This window comes from Nelusetta ayraudi, unplaced genomic scaffold (genome assembly GCF_046127955.1).
Source record: "Nelusetta ayraudi isolate G7.1 ecotype Tasmania unplaced genomic scaffold, CSIRO-AGI_Nayr_v1 ptg000011l, whole genome shotgun sequence".
NCBI classification, from domain to species: Eukaryota; Metazoa; Chordata; class Actinopteri; order Tetraodontiformes; family Monacanthidae; genus Nelusetta; species Nelusetta ayraudi.
In genome coordinates this window covers 23,271,333-23,293,359 of record NW_027466061.1, presented here as the reverse complement: position 1 = coordinate 23,293,359, position 22,027 = coordinate 23,271,333, and the positions used below count along the sequence as shown (strand labels likewise).

The window sequence follows — 22,027 nt, the reverse complement described above, 5'->3', positions numbered from 1 at the left end:
AGAAAATAACTTTTTTACACCTGTGCCCTTTTTCAGTCATTTCAAACATTTAAGATGACCTGCTTTTTTCCTTAAAGGTTAAGTGTATAATATTTGGAGACATCAAGTGGTTACATTTCAGATTGCAGTGCTCTTTCACTTAAGTCGCCTTAGGGACTCCGTACTCTCCCTTTCCTGAACTTGCCAATGAACTACGGTGGCCTGTGTACACAAACCTGGATACCTTGTCCACCTTCTTCTTCGTTGGTTTATTTAAGGAGACGCGTGTTCACCCTAAACATGAAATGCACTGTCAGGCGACCTGGATTGTCCTGTGCAAGATGGCAGCTAACTGGGAGCCCTTGTCTATATATATTCATAACCATATTAGAACCATAAACCAAATCACTATTATTGTACTGTGACTATTCACTTTTATTGATGTATTTACGGGCGGTATGTTCAGCTTTTACCAATATAAAAATCATAAATGAAGCCAAATTTTACACACTGGACCTTTAATGGAAACAGGATTCAGGGGAAAACCCTCTAAATGGCTGTTAAGATGGACCTGTCTGCCTGCCTGCCTGCCTGCCTGTCTGTCTGTCTGCCAGTCTGTCAGTCTCAGATGCCTTTCCTTTGTGTCATTCAGTCGAGCTATCCTCTCTCCTACACACTGAAGGAATGGGAGGGGACCTTCGCTCTGTATGCTGTGTGCAGCTCTTCCCTGCCAAGTGCAGCCGCTGCCACATCCACCGGTGGACCGGCGCTGACGAGTTTGGGCGCCGGCCACATTCTGCACCTGCCAGGCTCATAAAGAATCCTCCTGTTCCCCCCCCACCCCCCCACAGCACCACAGCACCAGAGGCAGGATCTGCCGTAATTGTTAAGGATGTCGCGGAGCTCAAAGCTCGGCCGGGCGGTGGGCTACTGACGACTTGGCAGATGGGCCATTTTGTCGAGGCTGATCCCGTCAGTCGGGGGAATTTTTCAGATGTGGCCACGAATCGGGCGGTCACCACTTCATCACGAGCGGCGAGGATCCGTGCAGCGGGCCTCAGACGAACTGTAAGCCAAGAGTCGATTGCGTCGCTAAACGTCCTGCTCAGGCAGGAGCCTCTCAGAGATCTCAGCGTAGGGAACGAGGGACACGCAGGCTGGACGAGTGTAATGAGGAAGTAGCGAGGATGGAGTGGGGATTCATGTTGGGAGGTAGTGGGTTGGGGGGGGGGGTTCTCCTCTCTTGAATCATGAGCCAATGTGGATCTGGAGCGAGCACAAAGATGTTTTGACTTTATTTACCCCCTCAAGTTAAATATCCCCTTACTTTGAAAAAACTGTAATCACATTTTTTTTTTTTCATAAATTCAGGGATTGAAGGAACGGTCATGACCAGCTCACAGCTAGGGTGTGAAATTAGTACTCTGGCCCAGTTTTAGAAGCCATAAATAAGTATAAAACTTTGAAAAAAATCAAGTACTCAAAGCAGAAAAATATAGCAACAACAAGATCAAAGATACACAACAGTTAAACACAAGTTGAAATTCGTTCTGCTGCGCACTGAAAAACTTCAGGTTGTGAAGAAGTGATTCTGCTGAAGCTCGAGCGCAACCACAGACCATTAATTTGCTGGCGCATCGTACCGCTGTGCCAGCGGCTAAATGAATGCATATTTATGACATGTGACAAGATGATGGAACGACGCCTTCAAGTTATGAGCCCCCTCCCTTTTTTTTTCCCTTAGCCCCCAAAAAAATCCAAACTCTGGCTGCCGCGTGTCCGCTCGCAAGCCGCCGTCGTCGGGCCCCTTGTCCTCACATCAACCCGTCTATATATAGCCGCTCCCTCCTCGCGCTCTTAGCTCTCGCTGTCTTACTGGGGAAAAAGAGGAGCGGTGGGTGGGTGGGCGGCGGCGTGAATGTGCAGCTTTGTGGATGCACAAGAAGAAACAGAGGGAAGAAGAGAGAAAGAAAGAAAGAAAGAAAGCGCCATTGAGCAGTTCCCCTCTCCTCTCTCCCCATTGTCTCCGCAGCTTCGCTAAACGTCAGCAAATGACAGGAATCTGGAGGGAGGGTGGGGGGGGGGGGTTAGAGAGTCGTGCATTGTTCGGAGCCCACTGGCCTCAGAGCCCAAGACCCCCAGTGACCTCGCCGCAGGATCCCCTTCATCAACACCCCCCCCCCTCCTTACTGTAAACAGAGACGAGGCTGCCTTCCACCACCACTGCCCCCCCCTCCCCCCCCACCACTCTGATATTGACATGTGATCTCTCTCTCACACACACACACACACACACACACATACAGTACATAAACATACAAATATATAAATAAATACATATATACATAGACATATATGACCATACACTTATTTGTGTCTTTCTATATTTCTATATGTTAATTATTTATTCATATACATATACTCTCATATACTCTCTCTCTCTCTCTACTCATTTCTTGCATTTCCTTTCATCCTCCAGGGCGGTTTTTCTTGGCCACTGTGGCTCCTTGTTGCTCTCGAGGATCAGTTGGTTGGACACGCCTGTTGTGAAGTAGGTACAAATAAGAGTCGACTGATTGAGTCATGCACATGCAGATGGCTATGAGTCACACGGTCACACGCCACCCCGCACGTCCATTAGCATGTCCTCTCAACTTAGCTGCGTGGCAGCGGGGCTGCAATCTAATCTAGCCCTCTGTTCACCACCACCACCACCACCACCGCCTGAGTTTCCCACCACCTGATTGGCTGAGCAAAACACATGCGCCTGATGCCTGCGTGTCTCACGGCCGGCGTTTTCGCTGCACAGTTATTGTCTGTCGTCCATGACGGTCGTGTGTAAGATCGTGGCGCCAGGAAGTTCTTGCAACGTCTGAGTCAGGACAGAACAGTGAATGCAGCACGAGTCCAAATCCCAACCCGAACCCGGGTCTGTTGCTTCAGAGGTTCAGCCTGGAAGGCAAGACGTTGTAGGACACGCCTCACTAAGACAAACGTGTTTCTTTTTTTTCTTACATACCAGACATTGAGTTGCAACCGAGTCGAAGGTCCCTGATGGTGGTCTCGCTGCACAAGGTGGTTCGTCTCTCTGCGACTCTCCACAGTTTGTCTGTGAGGTTGTGAACTAGTGTGACTCGTTCTTGCATACATATCAGATAAAAGCTGAGAACCTCATGATCAACAACACTTTCATCTGTGAATAAATGCACAAGGAAAAGAGGAAACATGGAAAAGCAAATTGTTTTGGTAGGACTACTTTACAAGCAAGCCTATTGTCAGATTGGAAGTTTTTCAAACTGACCAGTTATTATCAGTTTTTTGGTGTAATGATTTCCTCCTTTATCTCATTAAATCCTTGTTTATGACTCCCTATGAGTATTGGTATGCCATGAAATTTGGCATCAGCAAGGAGAGCCGTGACAACAAGAGGAGGAGGCTGGTTGGGGGTGTAGAAGGGTGAGCTGGGTGATGGAGGAGGGAGGGGGGAGAGGCATGATGGGCCGGCCCGGGGCCCTGGGCGGAGGGGTGTGGTTGGGTATAAACCCTGGGACAGTGGCCTTTCTGTTGTTGTCCTGCCACTGCCTCGTCCCGGTGCCTCGCTGCCTGCCCTCCGTCCACATTGTCTCCTTCCAGAGTCGCAAGAACCTCCGACCCGCAGCATCAGTTCCGTCTATCTGGGAGCCTCCCCGTCCAAGCCCGACACCATGCTGACGATTCTGGCGCTGGCGTCGCTCGTCCTCCTGGGAACAGGTAAAGATGGAACCTGTCCACTGGGCTCCAGCATCTCTTTAGTTCTGACCAGTTTTCACAGTTGAACTGAGTCCGCTTCCATCCACTCCTGAAGTTCAAAGTGTGTGGGATCGGACTCTCTTGCCACTCGCCCGGGGGGCAAAGGTCAGCGGGAGGATACCGAGTTGCGTTGCTGCAAACGTATGGACTCTGACTATCATAATGAAGCTAATCAGCTTCAGTCGGAGGTTTTTAATTGATTAAATCTCTTCCTTACAAATTAATATCTCCCCCCTGACAAGGCAAAGCGGAGCTATGATGTTTAATGCTCAGCATTTAACTATCGATTTAATTTAAAGCCGACCGCATGCGGCAGAGAATTTTAGTTCGTCCTGATAAAAGCCTCGACTCCGTCCTGCTGTTATAAAGCAGACGTCCCTCCGCCTGCAAACAAACGGCTGTTTCTGTCTGTGAGATGGAGCTTTTGGTGGTGGAGGCAGCCATCATTGGCTTTCCCCGGCCACCACTTCCTGTTTGATGCCTCTTTCTTAAGGGGTTTTGGCAGAGTTTTAATTAAAAAAATGTCGGGCTTTCATGATTTCATTGACAAGCTTCCAGCAGCGTTCACTCAGCGATGCTTGCAGTGGAAGCTGGCAACTTTTTTTCCTCTCTCGCTTTGGTGTTGGAAGATGCAGAAAAAAAAAAAGCTCCGACAGCACTTCGGGCCGTGAATGTGAATGTAGCTGTTTGGTTTGGCCCCATTTGTGCAATTTGAGGAGAACAGAGCAGAACAGAATTGATGTGGTTCCGGCTTAATGCCTTGTGCGGGTCCCAGGGCCCTCGGCCGGCTTGTTTGACATGCAGAGTGCATTTTCGTGGGAAGTGAAATATTGATTTTGCGGCCAAAACCGAATTAACATTGATCATTAAATATTATTCCGACATAAACACACGCACATGATTAAGCCAACATAATCCATATTAATGGAGCATACGATGACTTTTAACAGACAAGTGGCAATATTCCAGAAATAAAGCAAACATTGACCGAGTGCACGTGTCAGTGGGGCGTCGTCGTGCAGCACCAATTGCGAATTGCGTGTCTGCTTGTACTTTTGAATTAGTGTTGCTCTCTGCGTTTTTTGTTGTTGCTAACTTGTTTGCCGAGAGACACTGACACGTGAAAGGGAGTATTCTCAGATTATTAAAAATTGTATTTTAAGTACAAATGAGTAAGCCAAGTCATTTTGTACGTCTAATAACCTCTATTTTAAAACTACATTTAATTATATTTATTACCAAGTTGTATCAGTGACGTTGATGTGCGCTGTTGTTATTCCACGCAACAAAGTTTGATGCATGTACGATGACATTAGAAGAAGGACCAATGCAAAAATTGCAGCAGGCTGCTTCACGGCCTCCTGCACGGTCTTGTGCACTGATGGATGGTGTGTGTGTGTGTGTTTATCTCCAAACCAACCCTCCTATCTGGCTGTTTGTGTTGCAGTGCCCGAGCACTCCCAGGCCATAGTGATTTACACCGGCTGGGAGCGCCACGCCCTGGTGGGCTCCGACATCCGGCTGTCCTGCTCCTTCTTCTCCTGGCGCTGGACCTCCGAGGACGTCACCTTCTCCTGGACGTACCGGCCGGACGGCTCCCGCGACAGCATCTCTGTAAATTCACACACACACACACACACACACACACACACACACAATACCATGGACTCATCTACATACTGCTTTCCCATTCACTTTTTTTACTTCGTAGAATAGAATACAATAGAAGCTGTGATCAATTCCACATTAGGGAAATTTGTATAATTGCAATAACAATATATTTCAAAAATGGAAAATTAAATTAATTAAAAAGAAATAAAGAAATAAACTATAAAGTAAGAAAGAATAATCAAGACATTAACATGATATGGACAGTTGGATTATTTTACAAGTTTATGTACATAATGTTGACAGATAAATGAAGTGTTTAATTGCACCTTTATGAAATGTAAGTGGCAGTCGTACAGCCTTGCGGCTGCAGGGAGGAACCACCTGCTCATCACCAGCTCATTTAATATCATTAAGTCAAAAAATATGATTCCAGGGGACAACGTGTTTAGAAAGAATTGAATTGAAGCAGATTTGCTAATTAGCTGAGAGACAAATATTTGGACCAATTTCAAAGCAGAAAAAACCCCCCCAGGAATTTCAATTCATACACTTGCGATCACTGGCAGACGGAAGAGTTGAAAAAAAGAAAAGCCAGACCAAGTTGGAGGAAAATGTTTCTGCGCTCATGAAACAGTGCACAGTTTAAGGTGTCCTTGAAACTGCTAAGAAAAAAAAAAAAAAAAGTTATCTGATGAACAGAGGATTACTTGTGAATCTGGTCTGTGCACCTTGAAGAGGAACGGTCGAAACCAGCGAGTCTCTTAAAAAACAAGACTCGCTGGTGTTCAGTCGGATGAATCGTGCAAACGTCTCAAACGCTCACGTGCATCGTTCACGCGTCTTTGAGACTCAGAGCAGAATCGTGAGTAGCAGAGATCCCCCACTAAGCCCCCCCCCACCTCCTCCCTTCTCCATCCTCCCTCACCTGCCTCCCGCTTTTTAATTTCACTCTCAGTGCCCTTATCGTCCTGCCGTCTCTCTAATCGCTCTATCTGTGCCTCCCTCCGTCCACCTCCCTTAATCCCCCCCCTTCCCCCCTCCCGCCCCCGCCAGCCCGTGGCTCCTCTCTCCCTCCCTCGCCTCCCCTCCCCTCTCATTATCTCTTCCCCTCACCTTCCTCGCCTCCATCCGTCTCCAGCAGCGCCCCCTCTTTGAAATGAGACTCCTCTTTCTTTTTTCTGCCCATCCTCACTCGCTCGCTCGCTCTCTCGCTCCTCCTTCGCTGCCCATTCTCATTTAGCGTTTCATACGTCTGCCCTCTTGCAAACACTTCACTTGTTCCCTTTAGCCAAAACGAAAAATTGGGAAAGAAGTTGCTTTTTTTAATTGAGGGACACTCGTCACACAGTGTCACACAGGCCACGGAACAAAACTGCACTTTGGAATTTTCCAGGGTTGGAACGTGAGCTTTTAAGACTTTACTACTGTGACTGGAGCAACGGCTCTGACTCTGGTTTGACCTCTTTGGGACTTGAAGTGTTATTGGTCAATTTAAAGCAGAATGTTTCAAGAATTATGCCAACAGTGCCCCCCCCCCCCAAACCCTCCACAACTGCAACATATGAATGAATTTTAAAACTTCAAGACCAGGGCTAATTTGAAATATATATACATACACACATACGTACATGCAATATATATACACACATAGCAGAAGTTAAAATAGTAAAGTTTAAAATTGTAAGATAAAATAAACCTAGTTTTCATGTCTGAGCTTGAAATGATTGCGTCTATTTCAAAAGCAATTGCGTCATTCACTCGTTATTGCGTAACATTTATCATCTACCCACTGTGCCACATGCACATTAACATCTGATAGTCAACAGTGGTCTAAAAAATTCAATGTGGCAATCATGTAATCAACTCTATGATATCAGTGTTATTAGAGTTTGTGTTTCCATAAAGATATGGTAGTTTGTTTTCTTCTTACACTCCCATAGCTGGACTTGGTGTTTGCATGAAGATTAGCATCAAATGAAACCAACAGTCCTGCTGTAGTTTGATGTCCTGCCTTCTCACTGCATCAAATCAACCCCAGATCTCCTGATTAATAACTGGATGGGATTCATTGTGTCTTCATTTAATTTATACAGTTGTTAGTATTTCTCTTCTATCACAGATACACAAATATTTGTGTCTGTGATAGAAGACACAAAAATGATTTTGTGATCTCTTCACTCACACTGAGTGACCAGTCCGGCTGCGTGGGTCCACATCCATTGAAAGTTCCTCCTCTATTTCTCAATTTGCAGATTTTCCACTACACCGGTGGTGTGGCCTATTTGGACAACAAGGGGCCATTCAGGGACCGGCTGGAGTTTGTGGGGAACCCGGGGCGCCGCGACGGCTCCATCCTGATCAAGAACCTGGACTTCAGCGACAACGGCACCTTCACCTGCGACGCCAAGAACCCCCCTGACATCGTGGGCCGGCCCTCCAACGTGCGGCTGCTCGTCTTCGAGAAGGGTGAGGTGGGGCTGGGGGTGGGAGGCGTGGAGGGGACAGGGTGGTGTGGGAGGTAGGGAGTCAGTATGTAACGGCCCTGCTGCTCAGCTTCCCACTGAGTCCATATGGCTGGTTTTGGTGGATTCTTCTCATCAGAGGTCCAACTGTGTCCTGTTGTTCCACTCAGTCCAACAGTGTGCGGGCCATTCGTCGTCATCACGCCGCCTCATTTGGAATTCCTTGCACCTCCAGAAATCAATTACAATTTTATCACTCTCTCTCTCTCCCTCCCCATTTCAGATTGTTATCACTGCCCCCCCCCCCCACCACTGATCCCCCCCTCACTACTCCATCCACTTTAAGTCTCTCCACTCCCCCCCTCTCTTCTCCGTCATCTTCAAGCATCTGCTCCTTCCTCCTCCTGCCACCCCATGACTCTGCTATCAGCTTTGTGCCACTACCAACCCCCCCACCCCACCCCACAACCCCCACCACTGACCCATCCTCCTCCCACCAGCTCTTCCTCCACTCCACTTGTATTCCTCAACCTTTTGTTCAACCTCCTTTCTACCTTTTCTACCTTTGCTCACTTTTCCCTGCTCTGCTGTTCGGCTCCTGTTCTCGATCGCAGCCTTTTCACCTTCACACACACGCACACACACACACACACACACACGCGCACACACACACATCTGATATCACCTCTGCCAAGACTGGCGGAGATACTGTTGTGGCAATGTGAACGTGAATTTGAATTTGAATTCAAATTTAGAATTGTTCTTTTTTAATTTGCTATTTTGAATTTACCTTACCTTAGCTTATCTATCTATCTATCTATCTATCTATCTATCTATCTATCTATCTATCTATCTATCTATCTATCCTATTTTCTCCTTCCTGGACTACGTTTGCTCCCTCCCTCCTTTGTGCTTAGAATTCTTCTGTGTGGTTCTCACCTGGTTCTGCCCTCTGATGTCTATTTTTTGTCCACCCCACCTCCCCTCCCCCCTCTCTCCCATGCAGTGCCAATACAGGCGGGTGTGATCACAGGAGCCATCATCGGGGTGGTGCTGGGCCTGCTGGTGCTCATCGTGGTCATCTACTACCTGATGAGGTTCCTGGTGGCGCGCCGCGTCTTCAGCCTCAGCGTCAGGTCAGTGGGCAGGCCGTGGATGGCGGCGCTCTGCCAACCGGGCTTGTGCCAGGGACTGGAGCCCAAGCCCGAGCCCATCCCTGGCACCGACACCTGCGTGGCCAAGCTGGCGTAGCTGCCGTGTCATGATTTGATATTACTGAGAGGGGTGTGTGTGGTGAGGGGAAGTTTAGAGCCGGAAAAAAGGAGCCGGGGATAATGATAATGATCTCTCATTTGGATTTCACCCCGAAAAACTGTTGCCACCACAGAGGTGAAAAGCAAAGGTGAGGAGCAGAGCCGCTGTGAAGTGGATTAGCCACTGGGTTTTATTTTTGATTTACATAACCAGGTTAGTCCCATTGAGATCAAAGATCTTTTCTTCAAGGGAGACCTGGCCAAGAGGGCAGCGGCACAGTTACATTACAAACACGAAACAACAAACACATGACACAAACACAAACACACAACAAACTTGCTCCCATAACACAAACAAGCACACTTCAAACTAGACGGCAATGATTCCACCAAAGCTTAAAACTCATTCAATTTAACGCGGGCTTTGAGCCGAAGTTCCGATTGTAATTTACTCCCGAGTGTCAGGTGCTGAAAAACAAAACGCTTTCTTTCTTGCCCAGTTCAGTTTGTATTTGGGGGGACAACAAATTGCAAGATCAGCCACTGAATTGGGAGAGTGCGATTTCTGTGACTCTTTGTTAAAAGACGAGACATAAATGATGGATGAATTCATACCCAGAATGGCTTTCGTAAATGAACAAATACCAATGACAGCACATAAAGACGTCCAGTTCACCTTAGAGCAGCGGTACCCAACCTTTTTAATGCCACGGACCGCTTTAATGTCAGACAATATTCCCAGGGACCGGCCTTGAAAGATGTGACGGATAAATACAGCAACAAAAAAAAAACATGATATGACCAACCAATGAAAACTGTGGTATTTTCCAAATACAGTCATAAACAGGAATCCACTGTGTACCCGTTTACAACTTTATAAGCGGTGCCCTCTTAACATCGTGACAAGTCGGACTCCTGCCACTGTCTGTTAATTGCAACTTTATTTGGTGGAGGTCGTAGGCTCTTCTTCTTGCCTCCTCACTCATTTTACGAGCTAGCTAGCTAGGTTTAATTTTAGTGGTAACGTGTCATGTGACTGAGATCAACGCCTTGACGTGCGTAGAGAGTTGAGCCATAGACGGATGTAACGGAAAGAAGTAGGTAATTTTTTTTCAAAATAAAACATTGTTGAGAGTTATTAGAGGATAAATAAAACCAAAGTAATCTATTTACTTATTTATTCTTTTCGTGCGGCCTTGCACCAAATGAGCCACCGACCGGTCCGCAACCTCGGGGTTGGGCACCGCTGCCTTAGGCTGTAGTGTCAGTGTTGAGTGAGGGGACCAGAGTTGGTCATGAATCTCAGTGTCCCATGTTACACACTGTCTATCTGAGGATGAGCCACTAGGTCTCCCCTCCATCTCGCTTCCCTGCCTGAGACAGTCTTGACGTGTCCACCACCACCACCACCACCACCAGGGGGCAACGGGAGCAGCTGATTAATTGGCCGTGCTCTTTCTATACAAGACGGCTGCCAGGCCGGCTAGTGCTGCCCCCCGGTGGTCACAGGGCTGTGACCGCTGGAGGGAGGGAGGGAGGGAGAGAAGGATTCGACATCCTGACATTGTCTCTTTCTTTTGTCCCCTCCAGCAAACAAGGGAAGAAAAAGAAAGAGGGCTCACAGCAGAGACAGGCAAGTCCTCTCGCTCTCTACCTCCCTCTACCTCTCTCTATTTCCCTTTCCTTCCCTCCGCAACCCCACCCCACCCCACCCCACCCCTTCTTTTCCTCTCACACGCGTGGACGCCCCCTCAACAATCCCAGCCGCTTGGTTTGCTGTCAGATCCACCTGCTGAACAGCCAAACCACGTCGTTTTGGAGATTTGGCATGACGGCCGTTCAGCATCTAGAGCGCCTCATTAGTCCCAGGAGAGGGAGAGAGAGAGAGAGAGAGAGAGAGAGAGAGAGTGAGAGAGAGAGAGCGTGTGTCAGCGTGTGGCGGCACCGTCTCATAATCGCATTTCATCCCGAAGTCGGCCGACCGACCAACCTGGGCAGCTCTGTCATGTGGCTCCTCCTCGGAGCAACAACAACAACAACAACAACAACAACAACAACAACAACAACAACATCAAGTAAATAACATCCATTCATCCATCCATCCATCCATCTAGACCTGCTGGGTCTGCTGGAGTCTATCCAGGTTGTGTCTGCCAAGTAACCCAGGCAGACACAAGGAGAACATGCCAACAACCCCACAGAAAGGCCTGAGGCTTGGGAATGGAACCAGCAACCTTCTTGCTGTGAGGCGACAGCGCTACGCTAACCACTGCACCACCGTGTCACCCACATGGATGTATATAGGCAATATGGCAGCGCGGTGATACTTTTCCAAATGGCCACTTGAGGTACTGCATCCAAAAACAAAACAAAACTCATTTTGCCCAAAAAGCATTTTTTTTCCCCGATTAGACCAAAATACAAAAAGAAATGCAGGACAGGATGACCTTTGACCTGAAACACAGTTCATAATAAAGAAAAAAAGTTTTATATCCCAGTACGACGTCTTACGTGCTGCTGTGTCTCGGCTCGTTCTGATTGGCGGATGCGTCCTGATGTATCATGGGAGGTGTGATGGGAAGTGCTACATGCTCTCTGTGGGGGCGGCACAATGCGGAAGCCTTTTGCGCTAGCTGAGCAACTCAATTCAAAAGAAAGGGGCGGCCATGTTGGATCCGGGGGTCGCGGTCGCCCATCAAAGAACATGATATCAAATAAATAAATAAATTATTAAATGTGCCTGGTGAGCCCTCGCGGCACGGATGGAAGCTGGTGGAGCCAACACCTCCCTCCTCTGCTTAGCCTCCCTCAACCTCCCGCAGGGGGCCAATCAGGACGGTGCAAGCAAACAGCCACCGGGCAAAAAAAAAAAAAGGAAAAAAATGAAAGCAGTGAGTGTGAAATGGCCGAGGCCGAGTCACGGCCGCCGCCGCCGTATTGAGCGAACTCGCCGGCCGTGTGCAGCGAGATTCTTCTCACTGGGAGTCAAATGAAAATCACTGGGGCCTGTTATGCCGCCGCGGCGCCGCTATCAGCGCTCATACACTGCTGCACCCCAAAGGATTTGGGGTAATTTTTTACTTCCTTCCTTCCTTTATTACCCCTTTCTCCTTTCCTCCCCCCTCACGGGAGTTTGATCGCCCCTGAGTGGAGGATTAATCTGCTGTTTTTGTGGCTTGTATCCTTTTGTGACTACAAGCCGGCGGGCGCGACTTGTGTTTGATTACTGCGCCGCCATGCGGGGCGGAGGGGCGAGGGGGGAGGATCGGACGGATTGGTCGCGGGGGCGTGTTGTAATCGACGGTGCAGCTTGCATGCTGATTGGCTGGTGAGAAAAGGGAGGAAGTGGAGGACTCAGGGCGTCGGATTTTAGAGAAAAAGTGTGGGTTGTTCGGCGTAACTTAGAAAATTAGCTTTGAATTATTATTTTTTTTGTAATTTATAAAAAATTAACAATCTGAAATTTGAGTATAACAATTAAAGGTGCAGTGTGTAAAATTATGCCATCTAGTGGTCAGATTTTAGATTGCAGTGCTCATTAGCTCTCCCTCGACTCCCTCTCCTAAGCTTGCCAGTGAACTACAGTGGCCTGCAAGTGCAAACCTGGATACCTTCTTCTTCATTGGTTATTAGAAGACGCCAGCGTTCACCCTAAATGCCAAACATGCTCTCAGGTGACCTGGATTGTCCACACCAGGCTTCCTTAGAAATATGGTGGTGCAAGATGGCAGCGAACTGGGGGCAAGGCTCTGATTGATCTATGTATATTCTCATATATATATGAGAACCCTTCCAAGGGTAAAAACCAAATTACTTTTATTGTACTGTGAGAATAGTTTAAATAATGTATTTACAGGCAATATCTCAAGCTTTTATCAACATAAAAATCATAAAATCAAGCCAAATTTTACACACTGGACCTTCAAGTACCAAATTAGAAGAAGTATATACATATACACATATGTATGTGTATATATATATGTATATATATATATATATATATATGTGTGTGCGCGTGTGTGTGTGAGACACACCTGCACATGCACGCGGTGGGATGCGCAGGGACCACTTTTGGCCAGGGCAGGCGGTCCAGAAGCTAGGCTCGGCCCCATCAACCCTGCTTGTAGGTTTAATATTACATTATATCATTAATGCCAACTGAAAGATTGTCTTCACACCTGTGATGACCAGCTCTGCTGGTGGGGCTGAGCGAGGCTGTGGTTATTTCAGTCCCCGGTTCACGTGCTGCCAGTTGTCGTGCAAATACAGGCCAGGATGGTTGTTTGTGGGTTAAAAAAAAACCAAAACAAAATAAATCAGCAGTTTAGTTTGACAAAACGGATTCCACTACTTTTATTCAAAATTCAACAGCGGTGCTGGAACCCGGGGGAAGGGGGAAGGAGCCAGTAGGGTTAGAAAGTAAACAGCCTTTGAGTGAGTGAGTGATAAATAGACGGGCAAGAGATGTGAAAGGCCGGGAGCAGAAGAGGTGATATTAGGAGAAAAGAACCAAAAAAAAACACAAGAGTCGGATCCGAGCTTGTGCAAAGACCCGGCGGCGGCTTCGGGCTCGCACCTGCAGCGAGGAAGAGCCCAGCCTCGTCTTCCGCGAGCCCCCCCCCTCCCATCTTGCCTCCTCCTCTGTCTTGCGTCCTCTCCCGCCGCCGCTGTGTGTGATTGTCAGGCTGCTCTTGAGGTGCAGTCAGCTGCTCCGGAGGGCCTGCGGCGAGCAAAGGCGCATATATAAATAAATAACTGGGCGGCGAGAGGACGAGGGTGAGGAGGAAGGGTGAAGGGCGGGGGGGGGGGGGGGTTTGGAGGAGGAGATATTTGACAATGTTGTCATCTACACTTAAACTCTCCGCCGCAAGTCTTCGGAGGAGGGGGAGGGAGGGAGGCTCGCGCTCCCTGGCCTTCCCATTTGTTTTCTTTTCTTTTTTCCTTTGTGTGTGTTTTCTTTCTTCGCCCACCCACCACCAGTGCCGCCTCGCCGCTCCACCCTCAAAGCCTCCAGTCCTCCCTCCAATCCGGCCGCAGACGGCGGACTCGTGGGATTTTTCTCTCTTATCCAGGCGCGCACTCATAAGCGGCTGTTGGATCAAATCGGCCTTATTAAGGCGGCTCTGCTGACGGCGCACTATTTCCAATCAGCAGCTCCATCTCGGCCCGTCTGCTGGGCTCGTGCTGCAAACCTGGGTGGGTGTGTGTGTGTGTGTGTGTGTGTGTGTGTCGGGGGGGGGGTTGTGAGGCTGAGAGACAAAGCAACCCTGTGGTGTGGTGCTGCTCCCCATTAGGTGGAGTTGCGTACACACAAACACGCATGCATGCACGCACACACACACACACGCGCGCACACACACACACACACACACACACTGGTACTGGAATGATAATTGAGTGCACTTGGTATCGATTGGAGCTCTCTCTCTCTCTCTCTTGCATGCACACACGCAGACACACACACACACACACACACACACACACACACACACACACACACACACAAGTGCAACTCTGCCATTCTTTTCAAGCACTGCCCCCTCCCCCTCCGCCTCCCCCACCTCCCTCTTGGCATCCCACATTACTTCAATCCTCGCTCCCTCGTTCCCTCATTCACGTTCCTCTAATCTGCTCCCATGTCTCCAACTCCTCCTCCCCCCCCCCCCCCCCCATCCACTCTTTCTTCGCTGGCCATGAGAGACTGTCTGTCTGTCCCTTTCTGCCGGTTGATCCGTCCTCATTTTCCTCCGAAACCACCACTTCTGCAGCCTGTCCCCAGTTATCCTCCTCCTCCTCCTCCTCCTCCTCCTCCTCCTCCTCCTCCTCCTCCTTCTCCTCCTCTACCTCTTTCTTCCTCCTCTCCCCCCCCCCTCCCCCCCATCCCCCTTCGCCCCTCTTCTTTCTCTGCCTCCACAGGTCTTCTGGCTTCTGATCAGCTTCGGTTCTGGACAGGAAATCATTACCTCTCGACCTTCATCTTCCTCTCAGTCTCCCTGCTAACCTGTCACTGTTGTCTCCTCTTCTTAGTATGCGGCAGGCAGGGGAGCCCCGGCCACTCTAACTCTCTTCCTGCCTTCCCTGCCACCAAGCAGTTCCTCCTCTATTTTGCCGCCGTGGCTGTGCCTCCTTTGAAGCAGCCGCTGTTTCCTCGGTCTGCCTACAAACAGGTTTGGGCTGCGTTAATGAGGGAGGCCCACTCATTAGTGAGGGAGATCCGTAATGTGGCATGCAGCGTGCCAAGAAAATAAAAGAAAAAGAAAAAAAAGATGAAGATCTTGAGGTGGTACGCGTGATTCTAAACAATGCATTGATGTATGGGAGGAGGAGTGCCGGAATGGAAGCTAATAGGAGCGGAAGGCCGTCGCAGTCGAGGCCTCCCTCGTCGTGTTTGTCGGGAATGCGCATTGTTTTTGCACCAAGCGTAATTAAAGATGATAAATTTTCCTAATGCAATCAGTGGGGTATTATTAGTCAAAGCTTCACTGGGTCGGAACAGCCTCCAGTGTGCTTTTCCACCGTCGACTAACTGGATGCATTAGACAGGAAGTTTTTCTGTCTGGAAAAATCTCTGGTTCCTGCCTGCGCAGTCAGTCAGTAGCAGGCCAATGTAAAAATACACATACAAAAAGGCATTACATAATGTTTGGGCCAAAGTTTTGTTAAGCTCTGGAGAAGCATTATCACGCACTTGTGATGCTTTTCAATAGGTTAATGCTCAGGTTAATGCAGCCAAGTGCGGCCATTGCAGCTGAGTGTTGCCTTGACCTCGTCTCAACTCTGTCCAGACCTTCCTGATGAATTTGTTGTACTCCAGTGACTTTGCTTCCTCTCCCTCCTCCTCCCTCCTCCTCCCTCCTCCTTCCTCCCTCCTCTTCCTTTTATAGATTTCTCCTCTAAGATGTTTTAGACACCGCACAGACAATATCCAGAGTGTGTGGGAGTGAATGGCTGGCTGTTATATATATAAGAGTGGTGATTATGTTGTGGTTTTAAAAATAAAATGCAGCCTGTCCAGCAGCATCCCAGCAGCCTGAGTGCAGCAAAATGACGAAGCAATGAGGTGCTATATATGTTTGCTTTGTATTTATTTTTTGACAGTGGCCAATTTTTATCTGCACGAAAGGGGAAGATTGAAAAGACTGAAGTATTTATATTTAGTTTGAGAAAAGTTTAGAATTTAGAGGAAAATGTGAATCATTTTAGCACAGAGAAGCTCCTGATAGTTTCCTGTCTAGCAATCCCAAATAATCCAACAATACAAAAAGAAGATATTTAAAGGTCCCATGATTTTCAATATCTTCTTTGCCAACATATTCTAACAACAGCATGTTTTTCTAGTCAGTGAGCAGAAAAAAAATGAGTCCATCCTTCATTTGTCTGCAAGCATCAGTTTTAGCAGAAAGGCTAAAATTGAGCGTCTTAAACAGAGTAAGACACTGGTTTTTCTTTAGGAAGATTTTTTTTTTCTCACAAATGATCATGTAAGACTTTGCTACAGGAGCCACACATTAAAAAATAAAGATTCTCTGGCATTGGGGATGACGTGGGACCTTTAAAACTTCAAAAAGTATTTTTCGTCTCAGATCTTGAAAAAGGCAAATGTGAATAATTCAGAGGTGGTGTTGACAATATACCGTACACCCCGGCAATATTTTATTGACTTTACATCAAAGCAGGCTGTAGCCAAGTTGCCTTTTTTTGTGTGTATGTGTGTGTGTGTGTGTGTGTGTGCGCGCGTGTGTGTCTGTGTGTGTGTGTGTTTGATAAAAGTTTATACACGCGGCCAGCCTCCAGCCAGTCTTCATGGCATTTCAAATAACTATATTTATGGTATCAACAAATGACAGAACTGTGACAGCGGAGGGAAAAAAAGAGAGGGAATGTCTAAAAACAGAATCAAAGCCAGTCCGACAAAGTGGCTCAGTGATTTCACAGAATAGAGGATTCAACGACTTCATTCGTCACGTACTCAAGCAAAAACAAACTACATTTGCAGTAAAGAAAACAGCAGATACAATCTCGTACATAGGTGTCACACTCTGGCCCGAAGGCAATACCAAATGCCGACGAGAGCTGTCAGTATTACACAGCACATGTACTGTCCACACTACAAATCCCAGAATGCTATGCTAGTATGTTAGCATGTCAACCAGGACAGAAAAAAAACCCTGTTTGGGTCCATATGAACAGGTTCACTGTTGCATCTGGAGGAGGACTTTTTCCCCCCAAAAATATCAATGTTGAGCCGAGACTTTGTCCAAGTTTTATATTTTGGCCCACGGTGTATTTGAGTTCAACACCCCTGATCTGGAATATCACGATTACAACCAATTTAATTTCATGAATACAAAGAAGAACAACCAAAAAAATATATAATATAAAAGAAGCACACCATTCATCAAGGCATTTATATCAAATTAATATCAAAGTTCTGTGTGTGAGCGTGTGTGCGTGTGTGTGTGTGTGTGTGTGTGTGTGTGTGTGTGTGTGTGTGTGTGCATATGATTGATTCATTGTCACTTTATCACTGAGCTGTGACAGGTGGAGGGAGCTGCCACTGTGCTCCATCCTAACGCATGGTTACCTGTTTTGTCACCACCTCCTGCCCTCCCCCCACCCACAGCTCTGGACTCCGCCCCCTCTCACGCTCCGCCCCCTCCCTTAAAAGGACCCGTGTGTCCCCCCCTCCTGATCCTCCTGACGTCTGTCTGAATGTCTGACTCTCCCTCTTCCTCCTGAACGTCCACCGTCTCTCCTCCTCCTCCTCCTCCTCCTCTTCACACACATCCACCCGTCCCGCTAACCCCCCGCCTCGACCTCCTGACCCCCCTCCCGACCCTCCCTCCTCTAGTCGTCTCTCTCTCTCACTCTCTCTCACACTCCTTTCCTCCTGAAGTGACTCTCCTCCCCTGTTCTCCCCCCCCCCACTCCCACTCCCCCCGACCCCCTGTTCTGTTCTCCCCCCCTCCCTCCGCAGGCCCCCCCGCCCGCCGCCGACCCCTCCAAGGTGAAGGCGGCCGCCTCGGAGAAGAAGAAGCAGGAGTCTCGCAAGGATAAGAAATAGGATTCGGGGAGGGGCTGGGGCGGGCTGCTCGCCAGCCGGCTGCTCCAGCCCATCCGCCAGGCGCTGGCCCGGGCCCCGCCCCACCAGCGGGGGCAGCAGCGAGCGCTAGTCAGGAAGACCGAGAGGACGGCGGGGGGAGGGGAGGGAGGGCCCGCAGACGGCTCGGGACGGGTGCTCATGACCATCGACTTGGAGCTGACCCGAAAGAACGGGGGGGAAGGGGAGGGGCGGCGGGAGGAGGAGGGGGGCGGGAAGTCCAAAGCCGCTGACTTCCTGTCCCGCCTCTCTAACAAGCTCACCTTCAAATAACAGGCCAGAATCCTGAGGAGGGGGGAGGGGGGTCCAACCGCTCTGTACTCACAACAAGTTGCAGATACAAAAAAACAAAACCCAAAAAACTTGCGGACGCAGCCGTGCAGAACTGAGATGTGCCGATGACCACATTCTTCTTCTCCTGCTTCTTCTCCTTCTTCTCCTGCTTCTTCTCCCACTTCTTCTTCTTGTCTCGCTGCCACCGCCTTTGTCAGGTCGTAACACACAGCCATTAGAATTGAAGCGAGACCCTCAAACCCCCCCCCCCCCTGGGTTTGATAACCAAATCTGAAAATAATTTTTAAAAAAAGAAGAAAAAAAAGGAAAGCTGCTCCCTCCTTGCTCTTCCTTTTCACTAAGATCAAGCTTCCTGTGCATGAGGACGAGCTGCATCTGCATCGCCCGTTCTCAGTTGCATGCTGGGACTGAGGACCCCCACTTTTCCCCTTCCTTCCTTCCTTCCTTCCTTCCTTCCTTCCTTCCTTCCTTTTCTTCCTCTTCTGCTGTGTATTTCCTTGCCTGTTGTGTTCATTTCCACTTCCTGTGGTGATTCATGTTGCTAACTGCTCTGTCCTCTCTCTCTCTCTTCCTCTCTCTCTCTCTCTCTCTCTCTCTCTCTCTCCTCCCCCGTCTCTCTCCTTCTCTTCCTGTAGATAAAGGTCTGACTTCTTCACCGGTGCCTCCGCTCCTCTAGTCTGCTCCCTTCTTTATTCTGCCCAGCCTGATCTGATGTGCCCCCCCCCCTGTTATTCCCTATTATCGCCACTCTTTGGGGGCCGGCGCTCCCGCTAAATCGGCAGCGACGGCGTCAGATTGTGTTCGCGACGTCCTCGCCTCCCCCCTGCCCCCACTCCCCTCTCCCTCCCCCCTCGCGTTCGATCGTCTGCTCGAGCAGTCCAAGGCCCAACTGCAAACATCGAAACCCCTTTTAACCGTCTTTTTAAATCTTATCTTTCTGTCTGGTGACCTTGAGTGTCCTGGAAGGCACCTTGAAATAAAATGTATTATCATTATTATTATTATTGTTGTTATTATTATTATTATTATTCCCGTTAAGAGGATCCTTTAAACACATCTTGCTTTTGTAACGTCCACCACACCACCTGACCAGGCCGAGGGAGGGGAAAGGGAGGGCGAGATGAGCAGAGGAGAGAGAGAGAGAGAGAGAGAGAGAGAGAGAGAGAGAGATGGTGGGAGAGAAATATGATCCGTGCTCTCGGCCTGCGCAGATCAAGGGTCCGAGCCCCCCCTTCCCCCCTGAACCCCCACAGCCAGGGGGTCTGATTCAATCCTCTCACAATTGAGCTAATGGAGGTTGTCGCCTGGCGGCTGCCAGGATTGAGGCGGATATTTCTGGCCCCTGGAAGAGCCGGCCAGCTTTACTGTAACAGCTGCACATTTTTCAGCTGGTGGGGGGTGAGAGGGGATGCAGGGGGGGGCGACTGCGGGGGGAGAGGGGAGACGTGCCCAGCGGCCGTCGACTGACACGGTGGGATGACGTCACCCCCCCGCCGCCCCTCCCACTCGCCCTGACAGAAGGGTGTGCTGGGAAGAGGTGCACCTTCCTTCCGCTCTCCCTGGGTTATTTTCAGGTCCAGTTAATCCGCAATGCAAGCTGCCTCTCGGGCCGACCCGGGGCTAATTATTTTAGCATGTGGCTGGTAATGAGATATCTCTCTCCGCATCTCGCCCCCCCCTCATCGACCCCCCCACCCGCCCCACCGCCGTCTCCGCCCCTGCGCCGACACTCCTTGTTTCCTTCCTCCACCTTGTTTATTTCCTTCTTTCCGTCCTTCTCGTCTTTGGCTCTTCCGTTATCTCTCCCTCCCTCCCCCCTCGCCTCCCCCAGCCCCCCTCCTCCTCTCAAATGACTCTGCACCCAGCACACCTCCCTCTCACCCCCCCCGACACTCACACACTCTCACACTCACACACACATACAGAGACAAGGCCAGCACACAATCCACTCCTCTCCTTAAGCCGCTCTTTATCTGACTGCCAGGCCTACAGCTCAATGCTCTCCTCCTCCTTCTCCTCTTCCTCCTCTCCCTCCTCGCCCTCTTCTTTGCTCCTCCTTCTCCTTTTTTCTCGAACTGGTTGACGGACATCATTCTCCCAACCTCTCTCGCTCCGGCCCACTTGACAAACGCCCCCTTGGCTTGCCCTTCAAAATGCAGCTTCAGAATTTTTTGCTGCTTCGAGTGCTCTCATCTGCCCCCTACTGGCAGGGTGAAGCACTCACACGAGCAGAATATTCGCACCAAAGACAGAAAACCACAACAACAAAAACATGCCCCGCCCATCTGTTTCAAACACATCACGAGCTCTCTGTACATGTGTGCCTTGTTAAAAATAGAATGAGAGCAGCAGAATAGATGCTTGTCACCTGAAGAACAGCAAGTCATTTTCCCAGACATTTTCCACATGTGGGCAAGCAAGAATCTGCTTACCGAGACAGTGAGGAAATGTAATTACATCCGAAGCGATATGTGATTACATTTCTGACCTGCTGCGCCATTAAAGGGGCCGTGCGGCTGTATCCTCGATGCAGGTTTTATTCCGAGACAAAGGAAAATTGAAAGTGGTCCTTTGAGTTGAGGAGCAGGTTGGATGAGGGTTCTGTTTGTCCCCCATTCGCTAGATGGGGCTGTGGGGGGAAATGAAAGGGAGGTTGGTGGTGGTGGTGAGGGGGGAGGGGCGGTGGCTGCGAGAGGAATCTTTGGGGGAACAGACACATATCTGCTCTGCTTAGCCAGCCAAAGATCCATATGTATCACTGCAGATCCAGCCAACTCCACCCCCAAGAGCTTTCCTCAAAAAGAGATCCTTCCCCAAGCCTGAGCCAAACACAGGATGTGTGCGCTTGGTATGCAGGGTGGATAGTTGACTTGAATGTTCCTTTAAAATTCATAACTGGAGAGTAGGTGCTAAAAAACCCCAAACCGTAACAACTGAGGATCAGTTTCACTAGTCGCTGTTTAACAATCCAGTCGAATGGATTGGTTCGATATTCTTTCTTTCTTTTTCTCATCCTTTTTTCTTCCTCCTGACTTTGTTGCAGACACCTGACACACAACGGACCACATTAAAAATGCCTTTTAAAAATGTTTTTATTTGTATGTATTGTAAACAGTGTTTGTTGTAGTTGCACGATAACGGCCTTCATTTGAAATGACTGGAGCTTCTTACGTTATTTTATGTGTATTTATTTTAATGCTTATTTTTTAACTCCAGGGCTCTAACAACTTTTGACGACCCTGTATAATATGTTGTAAAAAGATCGTGAATAAAAACGAATAAAGCCCCACCATGCGTCTTTTGTCAACAGAAGACTTGTGTCTGGTTACATTTCTTTGGTTTCAAAGGACAAGAAAAAAAAGAGAGTCTAAATAAAGAAGGAAATTGTCTGCTAGGAAAGATTTTCATGATGGAAAAAAGAACACTTCTAGTTTTAGATCACCCAGTGGAATTGTGGAATTGCTTGAACACTCTGACGCGTGGCCCCTCGAGTTAATTTAATGATGAAAGAGCCTCATCTTATTTGCAATTTGAAGGCA

At 48.8% G+C, this 22,027-nt stretch overlaps 1 protein-coding gene across 4 annotated transcripts; it reads left to right on the top strand.

Moving 5' to 3' along the window:
* The first annotated feature begins 3,541 nt into the window (after positions 1–3,541).
* On the top strand, positions 3,542–20,737 carry mpz (myelin protein zero). 4 transcript variants are annotated; one of them, XM_076019690.1, is made up of 7 exons: positions 3,542–3,729; positions 5,216–5,382; positions 7,632–7,845; positions 8,848–8,977; positions 10,685–10,727; positions 18,072–18,101; positions 19,124–20,737. In XM_076019690.1, exons 1-7 carry the CDS (start codon positions 3,684–3,686, stop codon positions 19,133–19,135), a joined length of 642 nt encoding a protein of 213 aa, XP_075875805.1. In that variant the 5' UTR covers positions 3,542–3,683; the 3' UTR covers positions 19,136–20,737. The 4 variants fall into 4 exon arrangements, with proteins under 4 accessions (XP_075875805.1, XP_075875807.1, XP_075875803.1 ...); XM_076019692.1 differs by lacking the exon at positions 18,072–18,101; XM_076019688.1 differs by having other exon boundaries at positions 18,072–20,737.
* The last annotated feature ends 1,290 nt before the right edge of the window (positions 20,738–22,027 follow it).

Coding starts and splice junctions, on each gene's coding strand:
- mpz (XM_076019688.1), top strand. CDS start 3,684: ATGCTGACGATTCTGGCGCTGGCGTCGCTCGTCCTCCTGGGAACAG. Junction 5,383..7,631: donor GCTCCCGCGACAGCATCTCT/GTAAATTCACAC, acceptor CTCAATTTGCAG/ATTTTCCACTACACCGGTGG. Junction 7,846..8,847: donor GCTGCTCGTCTTCGAGAAGG/GTGAGGTGGGGC, acceptor TCTCCCATGCAG/TGCCAATACAGGCGGGTGTG.